Source organism: Notamacropus eugenii, chromosome 5, assembly GCF_028372415.1.
Source record: "Notamacropus eugenii isolate mMacEug1 chromosome 5, mMacEug1.pri_v2, whole genome shotgun sequence".
In the NCBI taxonomy this organism is placed as follows: Eukaryota; Metazoa; Chordata; class Mammalia; order Diprotodontia; family Macropodidae; genus Notamacropus; species Notamacropus eugenii.
This window is the reverse complement of record NC_092876.1, coordinates 319,225,502-319,251,890: the sequence shown is the minus strand read 5'-3', so window position 1 is coordinate 319,251,890 and position 26,389 is coordinate 319,225,502. Positions and strand designations below refer to the sequence as shown.

The following is a 26,389-nucleotide window of genomic DNA, read 5'->3' as shown; positions in this document are numbered from 1 at the left end:
ATTTAGAGACCAGTTAATGGGTAGAGACAGAAATGGGAAGGAAGGAGCCAAAAAAAAAAAAACTTTTGAAAAGTATTTGGGAGAAAACAAAGTTCAGAAAGGAAAAGAAATTATAATTTTGTTATTATTTTAAATATTTTAAAATATATACTTTAAAAAGAAAATTGTGCCAGGAACTCATATTTAATATGTAATATTTTTGTTCTTCATATATCAAAATATTAATAATTCTTTGTTGAGTTATTAATAAAAATTTCATTAATTAAAAACAACAAAAGCAAACTTCAGTTTGGGATAATTCCAAAATGCAAACACAAATGAACAACAAGAAAATGGCAGAGCCAACTCTTCTACTCTGTCATTTAATTATCAAGCATTTATGATACAACAGTGTGCCAAGGCACTGCACCAAGTTCGAGGGAAAGGCAAAAACTATGCTCCTGCCCTCAAGGAGCTCACATTTTAACGGAGAGACAGCATGCAAACAACTATGTACAAGCTCCTCATCAACCACATTCTGAAGTAAAAAGCAAGATCTAATCAGATCTGACAGGTCAACAAAAAAGAAATGAAAAATTATCAAGGTTATTTAAATATTGATTGTTTTTGACAACAAACCAAATCCTGCCATAAGTATATATTATGCCTTGAAATATTAGTTAATAATAGTATGAGACCATCATTAGTAAGACACTTAAAAACTAAGCTTTTATTCCCTCCAAACTACGTATGTATATTGTAATAATTCACGTATCGCATCTTTTTAAAATCGAATTAAATTTTTTGATGTGTTTAAAAATTTTCCCAGAGTCCCAATAAACTATTCGTGTCTAATGGAAATATATACATTTGAAAGTGGGATATTGCTTTCCCAAATAATTCTTTTTGGTGGAATATGTAAAAAAACTAATTTTGAAGAAGGGAGCTTCCCAACACTCCTTGCCCACTCTGGGCCTCTGCCATCTTGTCTACCATTCCAGGCTCTTCAAGGGAGGATAGTAAAGGATGGAGATGGAGTTCCTTTTTCAATAGGGTCCCATTTTCTGAGGCAAGAGTTTATTCTTCCTGTTTGTTTAGAGAGGAGAAAGGACTATTTCTTCTTCCTTCTACCTCTGCCCCACCCCACCCCAAGTCATTCAGCTTTTGGTGAAAGTTAAGCTTTTTGTTAAAAGGTTTCATGTTCCAAGTTACAGTGTTCTTCAGGAATCTATTTTCCCATGTAACTTGAGGTTCAACTGTACTACAAATATTGTAGACTGCATTTAGAATTTTCATTTAAGTTCTTAATTACCAACAATTTCAGTATTTTATTTTGGGTATTGGGCCTGTGCTTGTTTGCATGACTTTAAAACTATTTTCTTCCATTCCTCATTGATTTTTTTCCTCTATTCAGGCCTGAAAATGAGAGTAAAAGTTCTACCTAATCATTTCTATCATGCAGCCTCTGACTCAAGGATATAGAATTAATACCATCTGATCTACATGGGATTGTTCTGACCATTAGAACCCATATGTTGTTTTATGTGTTTTATAATAAAAAGTCCTAATAAGATTCTAGTTTTTTTATATCAGGCTTGATGTGGCTTTCCTATTGACATTTCATATTATTTGTTGAAAATACGAATAATGTGGTTATTTTCCCAGCCAAAATGTTTCGACGAGTTCTTACCATTGTGCAGGCTCACTGCAAGTTGGGTTTGACTGCTACTCTCGTCCGAGAAGATGACAAAATTGTGGACTTGAATTTCTTGATTGGACCCAAACTATATGAAGCCAATTGGATGGAACTTCAGAATAATGGCTATATTGCCAAAGTCCAGTGCGCTGAGGTGATAACCATTTCCTGTTGTTACAGTTGTGGGGAGAGGTACAGAGGAAGAAGATTAGTAGGGTTGTTAGGGATATGTGTGGTATTTGTAGTGTAGTAGTTAGGGCTGCTGTTCTTTGGAGCAGGTCGTTGTTTCAGAACAGGAAAGGGGAATCAAATAAGGATGGAATTTGGCAGTTTTGTTTAACTGAGGCCTAGAGAAGAACCAGATATATGGGAGTAGAGAAGCTTTATGTAGTTTTACCTACCTAAGGCACAGGTGCTGTACAATATCTTGCCATTGTGTCAGTACCCAGTGATTCCAGCATTCCTGGAGGACACTGTATTAATTGCCTAGAGGATCTTTTTTTTGACTACATTGATAACATCCAAAACCTGTAAAGGTTTTGTTCACATAGATAAAACTTCATTTTAAAATTAACTGTTTTCACTTAAAACGGTTTGAACAGTGGTGTTTTAATAGCTTACAAAACTGTTCTGACTTAATATTCTTAAATCCTATGTGATTTCTTTTAATGTCTCAGAATCAGATTGGTAGGTTTTTTGCAAGTATCCAAAAAGTTGCATATAAATCATTGGACCAAAGGGCAAATGTTTTTTTAATTAATTAATTTGTTTTCAGTTTTCTACAATCACTTCCATATATCTTAGATTTTTTTCCCTTCCCTTCCCCTGCTTTTTCCCCATTTCCTCCCCCCTGCCTCCCGGAGATGGCATGCAATCTTATATAGGTTCTACACATACGTTCTTATTAAATACATTTTCACGTCATGTTGCATAGAAGAATTAAAATGAATGGGAGAAACCATGAAAACAAAACATAACTCAAGAAAAAAACGGTCTGCTTCATTCTGTGATCCAATTCCATAGTTCTTTCTCTGGATGTGGAAGGCATTTTGCCTCAAAAGTCCATTGGGAATATTTTTTGCACTTTGCATTGCTGTGAAGGGCTAAGTCAAAAATTCCTCGCACACTGTGGTTGTTGCTGTGTACACAGTTCTCCTGGTTCTGCTCCATTCAGTCATTATCAGTTCATATAAGTCTTTCCAGGCCTTTCTGAAGTCTTCCTGTTCATCATGTCTCATAGCACAATAGTATTCCATTACATTCATATATCACAACTTGTTCAGCCATTCCCTAATTGATGGGCATCCGCTTGATCTCCAGTTTTTGGCCACTACAAAGAGAGCCTATAAATATTTTTGTACACGTGGGACCCTTTTCCATTTCTGTGATCTCTTTTGGATAGAGTCCCAGAAGCAATATTGCTGGGTCTAAGGGTGTGCACATTTTCGTAGCCCTTTGGGCATAGTTCCAAATTGCTCTCCAGAATGATTGGGTCAGCTCACAGCTCCACCAACATATGAATTACTGTTCCAACTCTCCCACATCTTCTCCAACATTTATCATCTTCCTGTTTTGTCATGTTAGCCAATCTGCTAGGTGTGATGTGGTACCTCAGAGTTGTTTTGACTTGCATCTCTAATCAATAGTGATTTAGAGCATTTTTTCATGTGACTCTCAATAGCTTTAATTTCTTCCTCTGAAAACTCCCTGTTCATATCCTTTGGCTATTTCTCAATTGGAGAATGACTTGTATTCTTGTACATTTGACTTAGAAATGAGGGCTCTATCACAGACACTAGTAGGGTAAGTGTTTTTTTGACCACCAGATGGCACCACCTGATATAGTTGAAAATTTTTTTGAGTGTTCTATATTGTGACCACATTTTTTGTTTTCTAGCAAAAATAGTTCCTTAGTCATTTGATTGACTACTTGTAGTGAGATGGTTTTAAAAAACTGGAACATTTTAAGTTATCAAAAACTTATTTTGCCAAAGTAGTGTACCAAATAATATATTTTCCGGGTGTTTGACTTTTAGAAGGCCTTTGAAAACATTTTAGATCAAAAACTGTTTAGAAACCACAAAACAAAACATAAGATTGTAGGAAATATTTTTTCAGCAAGTAAAGATTAATAAATAATTCTCCAAGGATTGTTTTATAGTCTAGAAGAGGAAGGGTCCAATGTTCTGTTGGGCAAATTCTTCTGTTGGAGCTCATTAACCCAAAGTGTACCAGAAGATAGAATACGAATAAATTTTTAAAAGGGTTTCCATAGATTCATGGTTGATAGTCTTAGGTTATCAAAAGAAATTAGAGCTATTTTGAAGTATATATTGACCTCCCACTGATTGGCCCTAAATGCCCCCATTGGACATACTGGATGGATTATTGATATGCTTCTGTGTGGAGTGTTTTCTGTTGTTAAAACCCTGTCATCCATTGGCAGTTTCCCATTGCTTTAGAACTATAGTGCACCTTTTCCTTTTTTCTCACCAGTTTGCTACTCGTATACTTTAACTTCTCTGTTTTTATTACAAGTTGAACAACTTTTAACCCACACAGATATTTAAATATACAAACGAGAATCCCCAAAAAAAGATTGTACATGAAATCATAAACTTTGACTACTTATAATATTATATGTGCATTATTAAGGTAGTAACAGAGTCATCCTGTTTATTACTATCTCATTTTTTTGTTGTTTACATAATCATAGTGTGTATGTCTTCTTGGTTCTATATTGCTTCATAGAAGTCTTCCCATGTTTTATTGATCATTTCACATGTTATGATAATATACCAAGTCTCCCCCCCACATATTAGGCAAAGAGTATGAGTAGTTTTGTAGCTTTTGTGGTATAATTTGATTTTCCTTTCTAAAAAAGATTGTGCCAGTTCACAGTCTTTTATCAGCTCTGCATGAATGTGCCTGATTTTGTCTCACCCCACCAGCACTGACTTCCCTAATTTTTAGCTATCTTTAACTATTTAATGGGTGTAAGATAGTGTGTCTCAGAGTTTTTAGGGGTAGCTTGACTTGGTGTTCAAAATCCCATCACAGACACTTGTGAACTGTGTAACTAGTGTATCATTTCTTAATGAACATACTTTTCCTTTGAGATCATAGATTTAGAATTGGAAGATACCCTAGAAGGGCAATTAGTCCAACCTTCTCCTTTTAAAAATGAGATAAATTTGGCTCAGAAAGGCTAAAAGACTACCTACACAGGAATTAAGGAGAGGAGAAAGAACTTAAAACTAGATCTTGACACCAAATCCTTTGTTCTTACTCCTACCTTGCTGTCTCCCAAGGTCTGTGGCAAATGATGTTTTTGTGAGTAAGTGTTGACTGGTTGAAGAGAGCATTGAATGCCTTGTTAGTGGTGACTATATGGAAATTTTGGAGCTTAGAATACTGGGTATGCTAATGAAGGGATGTTGGACTTGAGAGATTATAGCTATCTTTCTGTCTCACTTTAGGTTTGGTGCCCAATGTCTCCTGAATTTTACAGGGAATATGTAGCAATCAAAACCAAGAAACGGATATTACTATATACCATGAACCCCAACAAATTCAGAGCCTGCCAGTTTCTGATCAAATTCCATGAACGAAGGAATGACAAGATCATCGTTTTTGCAGACAATGTCTTTGCCCTGAAGGAATATGCTATCCGGCTGAACAAGTAAGTTTGAAAAATGTGATTGAGAGCTTCCTTCACCTCAGGGGGAACTTGTGCACCACTGGGCATGAAAAAATATATGTGTAAATTAACTCTTCCCAGAGGCTTTCAAGAGCTGAAGATTTTATTTGAGAAGGGTTTAGAAAATGTTAAAGGTAGAAATTGTTACTAGAAGTTAGGGAGTTTGGGGACATATCGTCAATGCTTATAGATTGTTAAAGAAGGTAAATACTATCTGCCTACCAGAAACCATCTCTTGTTCCTTTTGTCCAAGACAACATGCTGGGCTGGATGAACCACAGTGTTTCTGATAGTCTTTCATAATGCTTCAAGTATACCTGTACATTATGGAGTGGCTAAAGTATTAGATAACTGTAATAGATAGTTTTTGAGGAAACGGTAAGAGAACTTTTGCTTTGAATAGAAAAGGCTAGTGAGTGTTCATTGCTTCTTAGAACAAGGCAGGGGTCTGCACGTTCCAGTGATCACAGTAGACGATTGGGTGTTCTGAGGACTTAACCCAGATGTAACAAAAACAGACAGTACTAAGGGGAGTAGAAAGTATTAGCACTGAAATTCCTTTGTCTCCTGCGTTTATCCCTCAAAGCCAAACCATGATCTAAAAAATAGTACTCAGTTTTGTGTGTTAGTATTGGGATTCATGCAGGTATGCGATTTCTTAGATGAAACTAAAATCAGATCAGCTGATTTCAAGACTTTTATTTATGTAGGATCTTAGTACAGGGGTGGTGCTTCTGACCACATGATCTGATCCTAATCAGACTTTCTGCACTATGTTGAATAGTATCATGTTACACAGCAAATGAAATAATTATAACTAGGCCTTCTCTGGAAGACACTTGTCTAACATCCTGAACTACCTAAACATGGTATGGTCAGTGATCAGAGACTGAGGAAAAAGAGATATTGAATAGTCAAACAAATGTTCCAAAGTTGAGGACACTAAAATTCATGCACTTGACTTACAACAGAGCTCCTCAGAGTCTACTTATTTTAGACTCTTTTCTAAGAGTCCATGTTAGTTTAGAGTCAAGTACATTGATAGGAGCCAGAAATGACAGTTGACAGTGAATGAAACAGGAAAACTATAAAAATAAATAAGAGAATTCAGCGAATGAGTGAGGCTGTTTATGTGAGGCCAGAGAGACATACCTTGGCGCATTCTGAGGACAAAATAGTATGATAATTTGTTTCCACATAAAATAGTTAAACAGTTTTGGTATGTTTAAGATCTAAAATTATTATCTGGAAATTTTATTTACCTGGAACCACACCCCATTCACCCTCATTCTCTGAAGATAACAGAGAAATGAAGTATCAGTGATGTATTATTGAGCTTGCTCTTGCAGATGCTAATTTTATAGCCTATCTAGTCATTACAGAATCATAAATTTTAAATATGGAAGAGGCCTCAGAGATCATCTAGTTCAATTCCCCCATTTTGCATATGAGAAAACTGAGTCCCAGAGAGGGGAGGTGACTTATTCAAGGTCAAACTAGCAGTCAATAATAGAACCAGAATTCAAAGTCAGGTGTTCCTCTGACAATAAGTCCAATGTTCTTCCTACTATACTACACTTCCAGGGTTAGCAATAGTGACAAACAAATATTACTGGCATGGTTACAGTCCCTTATTGAAATTGAGGCAGGGAAAAGAGCAAGGTTGAATCAGACTTCCATCCCCACACTCCACACCCTCCCTACCAAACTCTACAGGAGGCTAGAAGATTGAGCAAACATAAGCTTATCTTGGGATTTGTACAGAACACATCTAGAGAAGAAATGTGGTCTGTTGCAAGCCCAAGCACCATCAACCTTAGTAAAAGTTGAAACTTCTCTCCTGATTCTGAGTTCACAGAGAATGTCACCCATAGGAGATATCTGAGGAGCACAAGGGTCTATGCTAAAATGTCCTTGGGAGGGCTGTCTTAGCTGGAGTCCAGAGAAGTCCAGGAATTAGGGAGAAGGGAGTGTGGTTCCAGGCTGCCAGTTGGTGATAACTGGTAAGGGAGCTGGACAGGTTTGTGCCATCGCATCTGCCTGATTCTTGTATCAATCTAAATGTACATATATCCCTGTGAAGCAGCTGCTTCTAGCCTTTTATATGGAATGAGTTTTTCATTCATAGAAATGAATTTTCCTCTTGACCAGTCCCATTAGACCACGTCAAACAAGGAAAATCATTAAATGTTATTAATTAATCTCCCTCTAGTAATTAGACTAAAAAACTGAGTTAGTTGGCTATGTTGTCCTAATTAAGTATGGAACTCTAAAGAATGGAAGAAATACAGTCGGATAAAAGTGAAGGAGAACTTAAGTCATTGGTCAGCCATGTCATTTGCATGGGGTTAAGTCTGCAGCCAATGATTTTCATTTATCTTTCATGGGCTTCTCCTCTTTGGACAAGGAAATTCCTAACTAAAAGAATCCCCAGATAGGATTTTCTCTTTCAAATTGTAAGTCAAGTCAGTTAGCATTTATTAAGTACCCACCATATGTCAGGCATTGTGCTAAATGCTGCAGATACAAAGGAAGGCTAAAGACAGCCCTGTTCTCAAGGAGTTCACAGTCTAATAGGGAAATGACATGCAAACAATATCTACCGAATAAAATGAGCATAATCTCAGACAGAAGATGCTGTGGTTAAGGTTAAGGAAGGTTAAGGAAGGTTAAGGAAGCTTAAAGGAAGCCAAGGAAGTTAGAAACTGGAGATGAGGAGGGAGATTGTTCCAAGTATGCAAGACAGCCAATGAAAATATACAGTCAGAGGATACAGTGTCTCATGTTTTTGAAGAACAGGAATGGGACTGGTGTCATTGGATCATAGAGTATGTGCAAGGGAGTAAGATGTAAGCCGACTGGGAAACTAGGAATGGACCAGGTTGTGGAGAGTGCTAAAAACCAAACAGGATTTTATACAGGGTTCTCAAGTTTGAGCTTTTGGGGACACCCTGTATTTAATCCTGGAGGCAGTAGGGAGCTACTAGTATTGAATGGGATCAGAGAGGGATGATAATGATTGAAAGCCCTCCACTTCCTTTACATGATTTCAGCTGGTGATTTCCATTAGCTTCTACAGTTTTCAATGTGTCTATGCAAATGATTCTCAGATACACTTATTCAGACCTAAGCCAACCTCTAGGCTCCTCACCCACAGTTACTATGCTTTAGGAAGATCATTATGACAGTTGAATAAAGGGTGGACTCAAGGAAGAAGGGATTTGAGGCATGAAAACCAGCCTGCAAGCTGGTGCAGTAGTCCAGCCTTATGTAGCAGCAGGTACCCTGACACACTTCCATGGTGACCTGCTGACACAGGTTCATAGATCTGCTTTACTAAGGAAAGCAACTTAAAAGGGGGTCAACAATCTTCTTTAATCACATAAAGACCAACAGACAGGGCTTCTAATTGACTGACCATGAACAATCACAGATCAGCAGACACATCCAACTGTCTGATTGTAACATATATACATAGTTACCACAGAGAGAAGCACCAACATCTGGGTTTTCAAAGCAGGGGGGTTTCTTAATGGCTACCCAGAGTCTCATCTGACACATGAACCTTCTTCCAAAGAGTAACCCCCAAAGCAAAACCTCATCTTAGAGTACATATACACTTTTCAGAGCCAGAGGGCATCCTGTCCCTCATGACCCAGTGCTTCATTAACAGTTAACAAAAGGTGTAGGCCTTCTGAAAAACAAGCCTCCCCTAATCAAGCTTCCCTTAATGGTCTCCTCCTGAGGCCTATTAAGGGATAGGGAAGATCTTAAACTCTCACTATTACAACCTGAGGTGATGAGGGCCTGCACCAGTATGGTGTCAGTGTCGTTGTCGAGAAAGAGACACTTATGAGAAGTATTACAAAGATATAAATGACAAGACCTGACAACTGATTGGATATGAAGAGTGAGAGTAAGGAGTCAAAGATGATACCTCTGTTGAGAGCCTGAGTGACTGGTGGTAGCCTTGACCATAATAGGAAAGTTAGGAAAAAGGGAGATTTTGGAGGGGAAGATAATGAGTTCATTTTTTGACATGTTGAGTTTAAGATGAATTTCCAGTTCAAGATGTCAAATAGTCTGTTGGATAAGACTTAAGGTTGGGTTAGGTCTGGATAAGTAGATTTGAGCATCATCTGCACAGAGATATTAGAAACCACAGGAGATGATAAGATCTCCCAAGTGAAATCATATAAAGGAAGTGGAGAGCTCAGCACAGAGCCCTGTGGAATACCCACAATTAGCAGGCGTAAGGTAGGTGAAGATCTTGGAAAGGAGACAAACAGAAAGTACAGTCAGAGGAGAGCAATGCCACAGAAACTTAGAGAGAAGAAGATATCAAGGAGAAGAGAGTGGTCACAGTATCAGAGGCTGCAAAACAGTCAAGGATGGGGATTGAGAAAAGGCCATTGGATTTGGAGAGGAAGAGATCACTGGTTAACTTTGGAAAGAGTGGTTTTGGTTGAATTATGAGGTCTTATAAGTTATACTGCAGAGAGTTAAGAAGAGGGTGAGGAAAGAACGTAGAGGTACTTGTTATGAATGATCTTTTCAAGGAGTTTAGTGTCAAAAGAGAGGCAAGATATAGGACAGTAGGTAGCAGGGACAGACAGGTTTTTGGAGGATGGTAAGTAATGGGCATGTTTGTGATCAGTAAGGAGTCATCCAATAGACATTGAGAGCTTAAAGATAAATTAGAAAGTGGGGGTGATAAAGGAGGGGAAGTTAAAGAATGAGGATGGTATAGCAGGAAATGTTTTGAAGAGGACAGGATAAGATGTGGCCTTGTGTATGAAGAGGGGTCTGGCGTAGCAAGAACAAGGGCCACCTTACGTGACATGGAGTGAAGGAGAAGATGGCAGAAAGTCATCTCTGTGCTATGAGATCAGAAACTGAGAAGAGAAAGTGCTCAGTAAATGGCCTCATCATCTCTCAGTAAAATATGAAAGACAATTCTCAGCTGAGAGAACTGGGGAGGAAGAACCAACAAAAATTTGAAGAGGACTGAAAAAACCCCTGTGTGGTGAGTGGGATAGTAAGTTAATTAAGGATTTGTAAAAGAATTGCTTTGTCACAGTGGGGGCCTGATTGAGATTATGTAGTGTAAAGTTGCAGTGAACCCATTTAGCACAGTTTTGCACTGTAGTAATAGTAGTGGTAAGATGAGGAGGAGTAGTAACTAAAGGGCCGCTCTTGGCATTAGGAAGACTCAGATCCTGCCTCCGACATATACTATCTCTCTGATTCTTGGCAAATCTCTTACGCTCTCTGTGCCTCCATGCAGCTTCTTAAGATTGAAAATTACAGAAGAAATGCTCATCCACGTAAGTCAAGGGAATTTCCCCATAGCAGTGAAATCACAGATCTGATTAGCATCATCACTTACAATAGGTTTTTAAGACAGTTTCAAGTAGTATTCTGTAAGCTGCACCCTACAGATCATTCCCAGGTCTTCTAACTAAGCTGCATTCTTCTCTAGACCCTATATCTATGGTCCTACATCACAAGGAGAAAGAATGCAGATTCTGCAGAATTTCAAGCATAATCCAAAGATCAACACTATCTTCATATCCAAAGTAAGTAAGGGGTTCTTCAAGATGATGTTGCTGTAACAGGAAGAAGGCACTTGGCTGAACATACAGATCATAGTTGTGACTTCATTGGTTAAATGGACAGTCCTTCGCTTACAGAGCGGCAAAACAGCAAATAACCCTAAATTCTTATGTTTTGTATGTATCATGATTTGAGGGATAACAACTTTACCTTCTTAATTACATTTTGCTTATACTGGTACCAAAATGAGTTTGCATTCCCAGAGTATACAAAAGTTGGCTAATGGAGTAATCTGTCCCGGGAATCCCAGAAGCTTATTGGGATTTAACAATTTGGGATTTTAAATGACCTTAGGATATCCCACAAGTAGGTATTTATTGATTTGATTATTTAACATTTTTTATAGTCTAGTACTTACCAGCATCATATAGCCAATTCAAGTGTCAGAGGAAGGTTTATTAATGCCACTTGATAGTAGTCTCTTCCACTGACCAAGACATTGCTTACAGGGTATGGGATATAGGGATTCTCATATCTTACTCAAAAATATTTCATATTTTTAATATACTTATTTTTAAAATGTTATCAATATCTTTTGTATTTGTATCATATTCATTTCCAAATAATGTACCTTTGCTCTCCCCTATTCAGTACACCATCCCTTGTGGCAAAACGCATAGAAGAAAGAGGGGAAAAAATTTTCAGCAAAATGGCACAATAACATTCAGCAAATGGCACATTGACCATTTTTAATGGTGTGTGCACTATTCTCCACCTTTACCCAGAAAGGAGAAATTTTTCTCAGCTCTTATCTGAAGCCAAGTTTAGTCATTATAATCACATAGCATTCAATTTCTTTCTTTTTAATTATTGTAGTTGCATACAGCTCTGCATCTGTATCATCTTCCCATACTTCTCTGAATTCTCCATATTCACCACTTATAACGTAGTAATATTCTGTTATATTCTTGTACCACAATTTGTTTCTCATTTCCCAGTCTTTAGTATACATTTTTGGTTCCAGTTCCTTTATTTAAAAAAGAGTAGGGATTCTTTTATCTAAATTGTCAATATAAGATAAAAGAAAAAGTTCTTTTTTTATCCTCACAGAAGTGTTATTTTAAAATTTGAATTTGGATTAAGCATTGTCACCCTTCTGCTGGGTTGTAGATTCTCAAATGCCATGTTTAACTTGGTAGTCTGAATAAAAATTAAATCTACATTATTCTCAGTGATTAAAGTATAATGCTAATTTGACCATGTTTATAAGTTAATTCCCTATGTAAATTCTTTGGAGTATTCCATGACCCCACTGAACTCCTGAGCCAATCTCAACATCTCACATGTTGTTCTGAAAGCAGATAAGGTCAAGAGAATGACAGTGGCTAAGTACATGATAGGAGGAAGAATCAATAACATCTTCACAGATGAAGGATGGCATAATATTTTCTCCATAAAAATTGAAAATATGACGTAAAAGTAGTTTATTCCCTTATGTCTGCAGTACTTCCCTTATCATGATAATAAAAAATTGGGGACAAATAGACAAAATTGACATTGAGTAAGGGTTTGAAGTGTTCCTTGGGGATGATTCCACCTTGAGGCTGGGGTGATGATCGATGATCCCCTGCCAGAACCACTAAATCATCAGAAGCCCCCACCATCCCACTTTCTTCCCTTCTGGGTCCAGCCTTGCCACTTCCGCTTTCCCAAAACTTCTCCCTGCTTTGCTTTTCATCTGTTACAGGTAGTCCTTCCCCATTAGGATGTAAGTCACTTGAGAGTAGAGATCATCTTGTTTTCCTGTTTTTGACTCCCCAGTACTTAGTGCAGTGCCCGATACATAATAAGCATTTCATAAATGCTTTATCCCATTGCATTCAAGGCATTTTTCTTTATATCTTTGCATTGTTTATACAAGACCTGGTTCTTATCTACTCCAAACTCAGCAGTCATTTCAATTTTGCAGGTAGGAGACACATCATTTGATCTTCCTGAAGCAAATGTTCTAATTCAAATATCTTCTCATGGTGGCTCCCGAAGACAGGAGGCACAAAGGTTGGGGCGAGTACTTCGAGCCAAGAAAGGTAATCTAATTTTGTCTAGTATTTCTATGTTCTGAAACTTGTCCTGGAAGATAGCACCTATGAATTCTACTACTGTACAAGCTCTTCTGATCAGGTAGAGGTCACGAGAAGTTTGAATTTAATCATCAAATTCCTTGATCCAAAAGTAAAATGTTTCCCCTCTGCTTCCAAGGACAACCTCCACCACCTATGGAGTATTTGCTACAGTTTTCAAAGTCTCTGGGTTAAATTAAAAAGGTTAACTATGAACATTTTTTATTGGGGTGCTAATCCAATCATTCACATTGAATTTGAAACTGATGGGTGTTTGCCAAAGGCAAGCTCTCACAGAATTAATGATATTAGAAGCCAGATAGTCTCACCCAGAGGACTAGAATGTCTTGAGATAGCATATACAGAAGATATCTGAAGGGGAACCATCTGAAGCTAAAAGTTATTTATTGAGCGGCAGTAAAAGAAAAAGAAGCTCAGAAATCTTGAGGCACAAGGGGTGGTATAAAAAATGGAAAATGGATTGAAAATGAAAAGGGCAATTATACTACCAATGAAGATGAAATTAAAGCAATTATTAGGAGCTGTTGTACCCCATTATATGCCAATAAACCTGACAACCTGAGTGAATATTTATAAAAATAGAAATTACCCAGAGTAACAGAAAAGGAAATGGAATACTTAAATAACCATATCTTAGAAAAAGAAATTGAACAAGCTATAAATGAGCTCCCTAAGGAAAAGTGGATTCATCCCACGGGATGAAGTGGATTCACAAGTGAATCCTACCAAACATTTAAAGGACAATTAATTCCAGTACTATATAAACCATTTGGGAAAATAGGCAAAGAGAGTTCTGCCAAATTCCTTTTATGACACAAATATATTGCATTGGGCATTGTTCCAGATTGCTCCCTGGAATGTTCAAATCAGTATACAGCTCCAGTATACGATTTTCCTTTTCTGTCATATTAGCCACACAGGTGTGTTTTAAATTTGCATTTCTCTAATCAATAGTGATTTAGAACTTTTTCATGTGACTATAAATAACTTTGATTATTTTGTCTGAAAACTGTTCATATCCTTTGACCAATTGAGGAATAGCACTTATTTTTATAAATTTGACTCAGTCTTCTATATAGTTGAGAAATGAGGCCTGTGTCAGAGAAACTTGCTGTAAAATTTTTTTCACAGTTATGATTACTGTTTATTCCCTTCCCTTCTATTTTTCTCTGTTTATCCTACTCTGTCTCTCCTTTCACCCTGTTCACCTTCAAAAGTGTTTTGCTTTTAACCACCACCTTCCCTTCTGTCAGCCGTCTTCTCTTATCCCTTTCCTCTCCTAGTTTCTTGTAGGATAAAATAGATTTCTATACCCAACTGAGTGTGTATGTTATTCTGTCTTTGAGCTGGTTCTGACGAGAATAAGGTTTATCTTCATCTCCACTGTAAAAGCTCTTCTGTATCTCCTTTATATGAAAATAATTTACCCCATTCTACCTCTCATTTTCTACTTTTCTGAGTGCACTCCTGTTTCTCAACCCTGATTTTTTTTTAGATAACCATCCCAGCATATTCAGCTCACATCTGTGCCCTCTGTCTATTCCCTCCTTCTAACTGCCCTAATAATGAGAAAGTTCCAAGTGTCATTTTCCCATGTAAGAATGTAAACAGTTTAACCTTATTGAATCTCTTATGATTTCTCTTTGCTGTTTACCTTTTTATACTTCTCTTGAGTCTTGTGTTTGAATATCAGATTTTCTATTCAGCTCTGGTCTTTTCATCAGGAATACTTGAAAGTCCTCTGTTTCATTGAAATTAAAATTCAATCTCATTGAATGCCCATTTTTTTCCCATATTTAGTTTTTCTGGGTAGGTGATTCTTGGTTGTAAGCCTAGCTCTTTTGCCCTCTGGAATACATAGCAAAGCTGCTAAATCTCATGTTATCCTGACTGTGGCTCCATGACATTTAAATTGTTTCTTTCTTGTCCGGTAGCAGTTATTTTCTTCTTGATCTGGAATTTGGTTGTAATATTCCTAGGAGTTTTCATTTTGGGATCTCTTTCAGGAGATGATTGGTACATTCTTTTCTATTTTATCCTCTAGTTCTAGAATATCAGGGTAGTTTTCCTTGATGATTTCTTAAAAACTCATGTCTAAGTTCTTTTTTTCATCATGGCTTTTAGGTTGTCCAATAATTCTTAAATTATCTCTCCTTGGTCTTTTTTCAAGTAAGTTATTTTTCCAGTGAGATGGTTCACATTTTCTTCTATTTTTTTTCATTGTTTCTTAATGTCTCAGGGAGCCATTAGCTTCCACTTGCCGGATTCTAATTTTTAAGGAATTATTTTCTTTAGTGAGCTTTTGTACCTTTTTTTCCAGTTGATCAGTTCTACTTTTTAAGGAGTTCTTCAGTGAATTTTTCTGTATGCTTGTCCATACTTCTTAGTTTCCTTCTGTTCCTTTCTGTGCAAGAGGAAAAAACTCTTGTAACAAACGTAAGCCAAACAGATCCACACAGTGACCGTGTCCAGAAATGTCTGTCTCTTTCTGCATCGTTTCTGTCACCTTTATGTTAGGAGGTAGGTAACATGCTTCAGTTATAGATCCATTGGAGACATGGCTGGTCATGTCTTTGATCAGAGTTCTTAAGGGTTTCAAAGTTCTTTTTCTTTACAGTGTTACTGACCTTGTATAAATTGTACTCCTGGTTCTCCTCACTTGGTTCTGCATCAATTCATCCTGCCCTGGATTCTCTGATATTGTCTCTCTTGTCATTTCTTACTGCACCATAATATTTCAACAAATTCATATGTCACAATTTGTTCAACTGTTACCCATTCGTTTAAGAGACACTTGAAGACAACTGCCTTATATTCTAGTTCTTGATATTTCTTCCTTGAGCATCAAGAAGCTTGGTTTGCTTGTAGCTCCTCCCTCCCAGGTATTATTTTCCCTCTTAATGTCCCTCTGCCATCCCCACTTGTTTCCCTATTCAGTTTGATGTATTTCTACTCCATTAGTGGCTGCATCATAAGAGTAGCCATTATTTTTAAAGCTGATTTACAGGCCAAAACTATGAACTGTTGAGTTGAATTTGCTGTTTTGTCTGCTGCAGTTGATTACAGTTACCTGTAATGAGAGCTGGAGAGGAGCATTCCACTCCTGCACTGAACCCTCAGGCTGATTTAAAGGCTGGTACCATTGACTGCAGAGGTTTTGGTAGCTTTTTTGGTTTTGTTTTGTTTTGTTTTCCTGCAATCAAATCTTTACATACAGTGAGAGCAAGGGAGGAGCATAATGTCCCAGCACCTGGACCATCCAGTGGAAGAAAACAGGACTTTAAATATTCTTCCCATGAGTTTAAAGGACTCGTTAAGGTTGCCTCCTGTCTTGTATTGTTGGTGATGTGAAGGGGGATTTATTGGTCACTGCCCCTTTCTGTTCCCTCAGTTTGATTTTTGATTTGATTTGCTTCTTCCCAGGTCTTGGCAACTTGCTTTTAGCAGTGATCTCTGTGCTTTCCAGGACTCTGCCAGGAGAAATGTCATAGGCAGAGTAGCTCCTTAGAACAAATTAGAGGATAGTTTGTTGACTTCCAGCAATTACCTCTGAATTTGAATCTTCCTGACTGCAGCTATCCAGTTTGCCTTTCTTACTGCTAAAATAGACATGGCAGCATTCTTTCCTGTTTTGTTTTGGAATTCATTGGAAACAATATATCATACAGCCCCCTAGGCTGGGGAGGGAGGCAAGGTAGAAGGGCAAGGGACAAAGTTAAAGTTTATTCATTCTGTCTACCTCATTTTGTGGCTAATTCCATCATTTTGGCCACCACCAGGTCATCTGTGTTATGGAAATTATACATTTAAATAAAGTTTCAGACTAATTTGAAGAAAAAAAGAAAAAATATAGTGTTAAGATTTTTATCCTAGTTTTGACTATGATTCCAACAATTTTGAAGTCATGATTTTAAATTATCACTCCTTGACCTGTTCCAGGTCTGGTGTTTTGTTTTTGTTTTGTTTTTTTAATATCAGATATTTCACATTTTCTCCTGTTTTTTTTTTTCAGTCATTTGATTTTTGTTGGAATATTTCTTGCTGTCTCATAGAGTCATTTATTCATGTTTGATCTGTTCTAGTTTTCAGGGAGTCCGTTTCTTAGGTAAAGTTTTTCTTTTTCTGCTAAACTACTTATTTTCTTTCTAATTCTTTCCTCAAGAGATTTTATTTTATTTTTTTTTTTATTTCATAATATTTCTTCTGGATATTTATGTAGTCCTTATAGAAAAAAACTTTTTTCCCTTTGAGTCACTGCTTATAGTTGCTACAGAGTTACTATCTCCTTTTTGGGATTCTCTAGATTTGTAAATTTTTTTTGTACTAATCAGTGTTTTATTCAGTTTACTCCCTCTCCAGCCTTAGTTCCTGTATTGGAACATTTTTCCTGGGCTGGCTCCATCCTTACTATGCTTTTGAGTAAAATGATTGGCTCTTCTTGGTCTTGCCATGACTTTTTGTGCTGACTTTCACCTGTTAGGATTAGATCACACACCTCTCCCCCAGATCTTTGAGATTCAGAGTATTACATCTTCAGGGCCTCCCTCTGACATACCAGAACAGACTGTTGGGGAGTTCAGAGTCCTGGGCCTGAAGTGTCCGCAGTGGTGAGTTCTGTAGCACTGTGCTTATTACTGTTTTTCTCCAGAACCTCCCAGGTCTCCACTCTGGAGTTCTCTGACAAATCTGGGGCTTTCCAACCATCCTCACACTTTCTTAAGGGAACCCTCTGTTTTTGTTACCTCAGGACACAGAATGTTGAAGGCTGTATTCTCACCGTTGCTCGTCATACTGGGAGGCCATGCTGGTTTATTGCTAACCTTACTAGTCAGAAACTCCGTTATAGGGCTTCTAGTTGACTTTTTATACAATTCTGGGATGGAAGATGTCACAGTAATTTTTCTTTGGTACAAACTTTATGGTCTTGATGGAGTGGGTATGTCATAGTTGGGCAATCTGTCTCCCTTTCAGGCGGCCATCTTGGTAGGAAATCACATCTTGTTTTGTTTTTTTTACAAGCTAATATTTACTGTCTCGTATGCCCTAGGAATGGTTGCAGAGGAGTATAATGCCTTCTTCTACTCATTGGTATCCCAGGATACACAGGAAATGGCATATTCAACCAAACGGCAGAGGTTCCTGGTCGATCAAGGTTATAGCTTCAAGGTAAGCAGCATTGGGTTCCTTTTCCCATTAGGTCAAGTGCTATAAGGAAGCCTGTTGTTTCATCCTGAGAGGGAATTAGTGACCATTGTTAATATTTGCTTGAGAAAAACCTCAGGCGTAGAGAATCCCTAGGTAGTTAAAGATCTTACATAAATCCTTCTTTGTCTCTGAATGAATTGTTGGGTAACTAATTAGGAAGGTACTCTATGAGAGGCTTGAAGAAAAGGCTTTTGTGCCTTTCAGACATAGTAACTGGAGGACAGAGGTGGATTTCTTTGGTGGAATAGAGAGGGAAGATTGAAAAACAAAAATTGGTGGCTAGTTGGAGAATGAGCTGAATATGTTGCAATTTGGCATGCTTTGGAGGTTCTGCCAAAGTTCTGAATCACATTTGGGGGTTGGGGTAGGGTTGAGAGCATTTGTAGAAAAGAAAGAGAAAATTCAAATAAAAAGATCCTTAAGGGCCTTTGAAATCATCAAAAACAAATGAACATGGCTTAATCTTTCTGCCTTCCACTCTTTATGAAACAGTATTGCTCATGATTATCCATCTTCATTCTTTGTAAGATTTTACAGATGAGTTTATAGTCTAACTTGGTGGTGTCTTTGGCAGATCTGATGTTTGCTGACTGAAGCATTTTCTCTTTTGGTCTCTTGTGAAAATTGATTTACATTGGTTAAATTTCAAGATAAAATTGTAATAGTGTTGATATTATTTCTGATGTCTTTCCCTTTTTTTATTTTCAATAACTTATTTAATTCAGGTTTGCTTAGTTAAATAGTTTTAAATATATAACATAAAATCTTTCCTTATTTTTCTTCCTTTTACAAATTCTGATCTTAATTCTTATGACTCAGTGTTCTGACTCTGCACAGACAACTGACTCAGGGATAAACTCCCACGTCAATAACAAGTTTTTTCCTGTCTGTTAAAATGTAGGTTTGGTTTTTTTGATCTTCACAGTGTCCAACACTAATTCATCTCTTAAAGTAGGTTTTCATGACAGGAAGTCATTATTTCATTTAAATGGCAAATGCAAGCAGAGGGGAAGAACTGCATGATTCCTTGGAAAAATAAGAGCAAAACAGCAATACAGTGATCTAAGATAGTTTCAAAAGACCTGTGATGGAAAATGCAATCCACATCCAGAAAAAATTACGGAATCTGAATGCAGATCAAAGCACTTTTTTGTTGTTTTTTTAAGACTTTTCCCTTTTGTTCTGTTTCTTATTTCACATCATGACTGAAGTGGAAATATGTTTACATGATTACACATATATAACCTGTATCAGGGTTGCTTGCCATTCTGGGAAAGGGGCATGGGAAGGAAGAGGGAGAAAAAAGTTTGAAACTCAAAATCTTATTAAAAATGAATTTTGGAAACTATCTTTACATTAGAAAAAATTAAATAATATGAAAAATAAGAGAAAATATAACAATAGGGAAGAGAAGGGAACAAGCATTTATATAGCATCTCCTATGTGCCAAGCATGATATTGAGCACTTTGCAAATATTATCTCATTTGAGAATAAGGTACCATCACCTTAACCTAAAGGTGTGTGTGAACATTTGAGGATTATTGTTCTTTTCTTATTCTTGTTTTTGCCACTAACTACCTTTCTGACTTTGGGCTTATTATCCGAACTTAGGAGTCCTATCTATAAAGGAAGGGGGTTGGACTAGATGCCTTCAGAGATGCTCTCTAGGTCTTTATGATCTGTGAGTCCCAACCCACCCCAGAAAGCTGCTGGCCTGTTTACACTGTACCAAGAGTCATATTCATATATTAAGGACTATGTTACCAGATGTTCTTTTGCCACATAACTCTCTTGCTGTGAAACCAAAGTGCTGGTCCTCTTTCTTAAACAACACATTATTTCATGGTGAACTAGGAAGTTTGCCAGTGAAAACGCAGCTAATGAGTGAGAAGTGACAAATGCAAAAAAAAAGGAAAAGAAATCCCAGAAGACAAAAGCAGGACAGTTTTGTTAATTCTCTTTTCAGTTTAACATACACTTTTTTTAAAAGTTGACAGTTACATATACAGTCTTCTTTTATTCTTTGTAAATTAGATTGTCAAAATTTGTTGATGGTTGTGAAGTTTGTAATGAAGAAAATATTTTAATGGCTACCAAAAGAGAACAGCCTCTTGTCTCTTTCTACTTTACAGGTAATTACTAAGCTTGCTGGTATGGAGGAAGAAGAATTAGCATTTTCATCTAAAGAGGAACAACAGCAGCTTTTGCAGAAGGTCCTAGCAGCCACTGACTTGGATGCTGAGGAAGAAGTGGTAGCAGGAGAATTCGGCTCCAGATCCACTCAGGTGAGTTGGCATAAAGCCAGACATTCTCGTTCATGTGCATTTTAGGCTTCATCATACCCAAAAAGGAGGGTTCCTAACATTTGATTCCAAAGAAATAGATGTGATTTTCCCCAATGATGCCATTTGTTGAGTCCGGTGAAGAAAATATAATTTAGAGCTCTCAGTTAGTTAAATATCCTGGGCTGCAATCCCAGCCTTGCCTTTGACTAGCTGTCAGACCTTCAGGCAAGTCACTTGATCGTTTCTTCATCAGTCACATAAGGGTAATAATTCCTGACCTATTGACCTTATGAGGTGATTAGGGATCAATTAAGACAGTAGTAGAGAAAGCTTCTTTGGATTGTGTCTTTTCTTGTGCTCTCCTCCCTTTAAAAACTCATGGAAGACATCTGTCTTGCAAGCTCACAGATATGAGGTATAATTTTGGGCACCATTTGAGTTAGAGTTCATTTATCTATTGATGACCTTTAAGGAATAGTCCTGAGAAGTAGCCTAACTAGTGAATTAGGGGGTTTAGGATTTTCAAGATACTTCTAACTTTGCTATTGTTAATGTATATTTTGGGGATATTATGATTAAGATGGAAATGAAATCTCACTCTTTTGTCCCTGAGAAACTGATAACACTACACTTCATCACCTGTTTCAATGTACTTGCAGTGGCGGTCCCCATGTCTCCCTTCTCACTTCCGTGTTTTCTTCCCACTCAGGTGTCCCGTCGTTTTGGTACAATGAGCTCCATGTCGGGGGCAGATGATACTGTTTATATGGAATATCATTCTTCTCGAAGCAAGGCATCTGTAAATAAGCATGTCCACCCACTTTTCAAACGCTTCAGAAAATGATGTCAACATAAGCTACTTTCAAGGACTGTATGTTTTGATCAACAGCTTAATATTGAAGCCTGAAGCTGATCCTTTGTATTTCCAAAGGAATGCTTTATTTTCTGCTAGCATTGGCCAAGTTGGTCCAGATTAAATAACCAACCCTTAGCCACACTGAGGAAGTATAAATGCAGCGAGCTCTTGGTTACAGCTTTGTGGTTCTCCAAGCATAATAAAAGAAAATTATTTTTGTCTTTTCTAACCACTTTTCAAATGCAATTTGGAAAGAGGCTCTTGTGTGTAAAAATTTGTAACGATATTAAAGTTTATATATCTGAATGTTCTGCTGAGTGAACATTAAACATTTACAAGAAAAGCTAAATGTCCTCTTTTCTTGAAAACTTCTATTGATTCTCTTATTCACTAGTAGAGATCTGTTACCTTTAGTGGGAGATCCGGGGTTCTTTTTACCTGAATTAAGTCAAATATATATACATCTATGGATGGTTAATTCAGATGGATAAGCCAAAATAATGAGCTCTCTTCCCCAAACCAGTAGCTTTATCCTACCCTGGAGCCACTGGCTGTGTCTTAAAGAGGCAAGAGTGAGAGGAACCAGTCAGATCTGCCCCTGTAGGTGAAGAAACGACTCAGAGCACAGGTTTCTATCAATAATGAGTTAATTGCATGATCTTCAAATACATTTTTTTCTCCAAATGTCAACATATACTACCTCTGGCTTGCATGTATTTTTCTTCCATTTCCCCTAATTTTTCTGAATGACCTTCCTTCTCATACTATTCATAGTAAGAAAGAGGAAACTAGGGGGGGCGGGGAAGCTAAAGGGCAGAAAAGCTTCTACAAGTAAACTGGGAACGTAGCCCTGATCTCAAGGAGAGAAGCATTTTATCCTGGTTAAGTCTGGTTAACAGCCTAAGTGTCCTTTCTATGAATGTATATTTTAATGGGAAACAGTGGTTGTCTTACATGCTTTTCATAGATGTGTAAAGTGAGATCCTATGTGAAATGACTCCTTAGCGTTGGTTTTTTTTTTTTTTTTTGGTTTGGATTTGGGTTTTTGGTCTCTCCCAAACCCCTTGCAATTCTAGAATAGCAATCCCTTTTCGTTATTTAATAAAGCATCAGTCTGAAAGCAGCTTCCTGGTAAACCCAACAGCCCAGCAACTCATGATGAATTAGAAGACAATAATGCCTTTTGTTATGATAAGATGGAACTATTCCTGGGACCCTGCTTCGCAACTACTTCCATGAATCCCATTTCTCAGAAATGGTTTTTGTAAAAACTCTTGTTTCTATAAGAAGGAAGCTCCCTAACATGGCAGAGGACAGTTCTGTGAATGATGCAGGGATATAATTGTGTTTGTTAGACATCCATACTGTGCTAACAATTATATAAAGCTTAACTGTGTACCATTCAGGCCATGCATTCAAGAAGTTGTTAAAATCCCATTGCTCTTAGTATTCTGACTTTCACGTCCTTGTCCAAATGAACTGTTCTCTCCAAGTTAACAGCGAGCTCTTAGTTGCCAAATCCGATGGCCTCTTCTCAGTCGTTATCTTCTTGGCCTCTTCAGCACTTGAGCAAGTCAAGTGAACAAGCATTAATCTCTTGCTGTGTGCCAGGCACAGTGCTGAGCAGTGGGAATACAGCTAGAAAGAGAAAGAACCCCTGTACTCAGGGAACTTACCTCCTAATTGGAAAGGATAACACAAAGAGGAAGCCGAGACGCAGTGGATGGAGAAGGAACCTGTGGTGACATGATAGAGAAAATCTAGAGAGTCAGAGTGGAGCCTGGAGAGGGATGAAGACCTGGCTGGCCAGAGCATTTTCCTTAAAATGGGGATTCTGGGAAGAACATAGGACCACATTCTCCTCCTGGATACTCTCTGGGTTTTCATGACACTGCTGGCTTCTTTTTGTTTGCTTGTTCTACCTGTCTCACTAATTCTTGGTTTCCTTTGTTGGATCATCATCCCCTAACTAAATACCAAGGCTCTTTCCTTTGCCCCCTACAATCTCTTGGTAAGCCCATAAGCTCCCTTCAGTTTAATTATTTCTGTAAATGACTCCCAGAGCTCTGTGTCCAGCCCTAGTCTCTCCTCTAAGTTACAGCCCCTCTTCACAAACTACATGTTTCAAAGTGGTTGTTCCAAAGGTACGCCAAACTCAAGGTGTACAAGACAGAACTTAATCTACATGCCCAAACCCAGCCCTCTACCAAACTTTCCTTTTTCTGTTAAGGATACCATTATCTGTTTTAGACACTCAGGTTCGCAACTTCAGTGACATCCTTGACTCCCCATTCTCCTTTAACACAAATATCCAATCAGTTGCCAAATCTTGTCATTTCTACCTCTATTCACATTCAGTACCCTAGGTCAGATCATGGTCTTTTCCTGGACTATTGCATGAGCTTCCTAATTGACCTCCCAGTTTCTTCAATCTGTCCCATATAGCTACCAAAGTGATTTTCCTAAAGCACAGGCCTGACCACATCACACACACACACTCATTCTCATTCATTTCCCTCCTTGCTGTGCATCTTTGCTACCATGCCTCAGTTGCTTTCTCAGTGCCTGAGATATAACCTGGAACATCTATCCACCATGCTGCCCCCCTCTTCTTACACTGCTCAGTTCCTCCTGGGACCTCCATTTTGGGGGTCACCAGCCAGACATCCTTCTTTCCCTTCCTGGATCTGCTTCTGACTTTCCAGACTTTGACACCATGTCCCACATGGGTACCGTTCCCCTCAATCCCTTTTTAGCTCCTTTTTGTGAATTGTCTTCCACTGTTAAGAGTGTAAGCCCCCCTGAGAGTAGGAACTGTCTTTTTGCTTGTATTTGTATCCTTGGAATTTAGTGTAGCTCCTGGCACATAATAAGTGCTTAATAAATGCTTCTTTCCTTGCTTTACCCTAATTAGTAAATTCTATTGACTAAGATATTTTCCTGTTATCACTAAGAACAAATATAAAATGCTTGTGATGTTTAAAACCTTCACAACCCAGTACCAACCTCCCTACTCAGTCTTGCCGATTACTTCACACCCCCAAGGTCCATCCAACCGGATGTGGTCAGGCCTTCTTACTGTTCTCATGTGTGACATTTGTCCTGGCCATTCCCCATGCCTGGAGTGCACCCCTCCTCACCTCAGCCTCACAGAATCCTTCATGTCTTTCCAAACAATGCAACAAACTTCACCTTCCACATGAAGCCTTGGTCTTCCCATCTGTGTAAGGTTAGAGACCAGGATGCAAAGAGTTTTAAAACCTTAAAGGGGTTTGAATTTTCTTCTAAAACCGGTAGGCAACCACTAGAAGTTATTGAATAGGGGAATGACATGGTCAGATGTGTGTTTAGGAAAATCCCTAGCAGTTTTATAAAAGAGACTTGTGGGGAGAGACATGAGCCTGGTATGAGGGAAACAGATTAAGAGTCTCTCAAATTAATGTCAGTGAGAAATGAGGGCCAGACCTAAAGTGGTGGCTGTGTGAATAGAAGTGTTAGGTCTGAGAGATGCTGTGGAATTAGAAATATATGTGAGATGAGAATAAGGAATCAAAGATGATGCCAAAGTTATGCACTTAGAAGACTAGTGTACCAAAAATAGGGATATTTGGAAGAGGGTATCTCTTGTCTTCATAGTATTCCTCCCATGTGACTCCTTCTTTCCTCTGACACTGCCACCACCCTGATTCAGGCCTCATTACTTTGTTTCTTGTCTGCAATGATATCCTGCTGGTTTGCCTCCTTGCCTCAAGCCTCTCCGCACTCATCTTTTTGTCATTCAGATATCAGTTATCATCCTAATTGTACGTAGGTCTACCCATATCAGTCCCCTGCTCAATAAACTGTAGTGATGCCCTGTCACCTCCAGGATCAAATATAAAATCCTGTTTGGCATTCGAAGCCCTTCATAACCTACCTTCCCTGCCTTTCCAGTCTTCTTGCAACTTTCAATACCCCCAGCATACTCTTTGATCCAGTGGCACTGGCCTCCTTATTTTTCCTCAAACAAGACATTTCTTCCTCTGACTTGGGGCATTTTCGCTGGCTGGCCCCCATGCCTGGAATGCTCTCCCTCCTCACCTATGGCTCCTGGCTTCCCTAGTTTCCTTTAAGTCCCAGCTAAAATCTATAGGAAGTCTTTCCAAATTCTTTTTAATCCTGGTGTCTTCCCTCTTTGGATTATCTACAATTTATCCTGTGTTCTATACTTGTGTACATGTCATTTCCCCCATTAGACTGAGCTCCTCGAGGGCAGGAATTGTCTTTAGCCTTTCTTTGCAGCTCTAGTCCTTAGCACAGTGCCCAGCACATAGCAGGCACTTAATGTTTACTGACTGACTGGCTCTGGGAGGGAGAAAGGTAATAATTTCTATTTGGCTCATTTTGAGTTTGAAATGAGCAATTGATGATATAGGACTGGAGATCTGGAGGAAAGACTTGTGCTGAATATGATGATCTGCAAATCACCTTCATTGAGATAATAATTAAACCTATGATAGCTAATGAAATCACCAAAAGAAAGTGGAGAGAGAGAAGAAAAGAAAGCCTAAGATAGAAAATATGGAATTATGAGGAAAAGACCTGGTCCATTGTAAAGTACCATGTAAATGTGAGTTATCATATTATAGAAATGCATTAATTTTTTACCTTAGCTTTTTGTTCCTCTACTATGGTCCTTCTCTCCTACCTCTTAGTATAGAGGTAACCCTTAAATTCAAAGCCCTCCCCAAATCTAGGCCCTACCCGTTATGTCATATTCTTCCCTTTTATAAACTCTAATTCCAGTCAAACTGGAAAGCACACTAAGACACTGTTAATTGAGCAGTGGATTGGTACAGCTAATTTTCTGGAAGGAAATTTAGAACTATGTTCAAAAAGTCACTAAACTATACATAGTCTTTGATCCAGCAATACCACTACTAGACCTGGGCCCCAAAAAGATCAAAGAAAAAGAAGGACCCATTTATAAG

General features: G+C 38.1%; 1 protein-coding gene across 1 annotated transcript in view; it reads left to right on the top strand.

The window, feature by feature from the left end:
• The window catches only part of ERCC3 (ERCC excision repair 3, TFIIH core complex helicase subunit), a 34,994-nt gene extending 13,232 nt beyond the window's left edge, over positions 1 to 21,762 (top strand). Inside the window, exons 9-15 of the mRNA XM_072613442.1 lie at positions 1,645 to 1,829; positions 5,155 to 5,357; positions 10,858 to 10,954; positions 12,901 to 13,018; positions 18,120 to 18,238; positions 20,411 to 20,563; positions 21,273 to 21,762. Of these exons, the coding sequence (XP_072469543.1) occupies positions 1,645 to 1,829; positions 5,155 to 5,357; positions 10,858 to 10,954; positions 12,901 to 13,018; positions 18,120 to 18,238; positions 20,411 to 20,563; positions 21,273 to 21,407 (1,010 nt within the window). The 3' untranslated portion in view covers positions 21,408 to 21,762. The remainder of the gene's footprint in view (positions 1 to 1,644; positions 1,830 to 5,154; positions 5,358 to 10,857; positions 10,955 to 12,900; positions 13,019 to 18,119; positions 18,239 to 20,410; positions 20,564 to 21,272) is intronic.
• Positions 21,763 to 26,389: the final 4,627 nt, after the last annotated feature.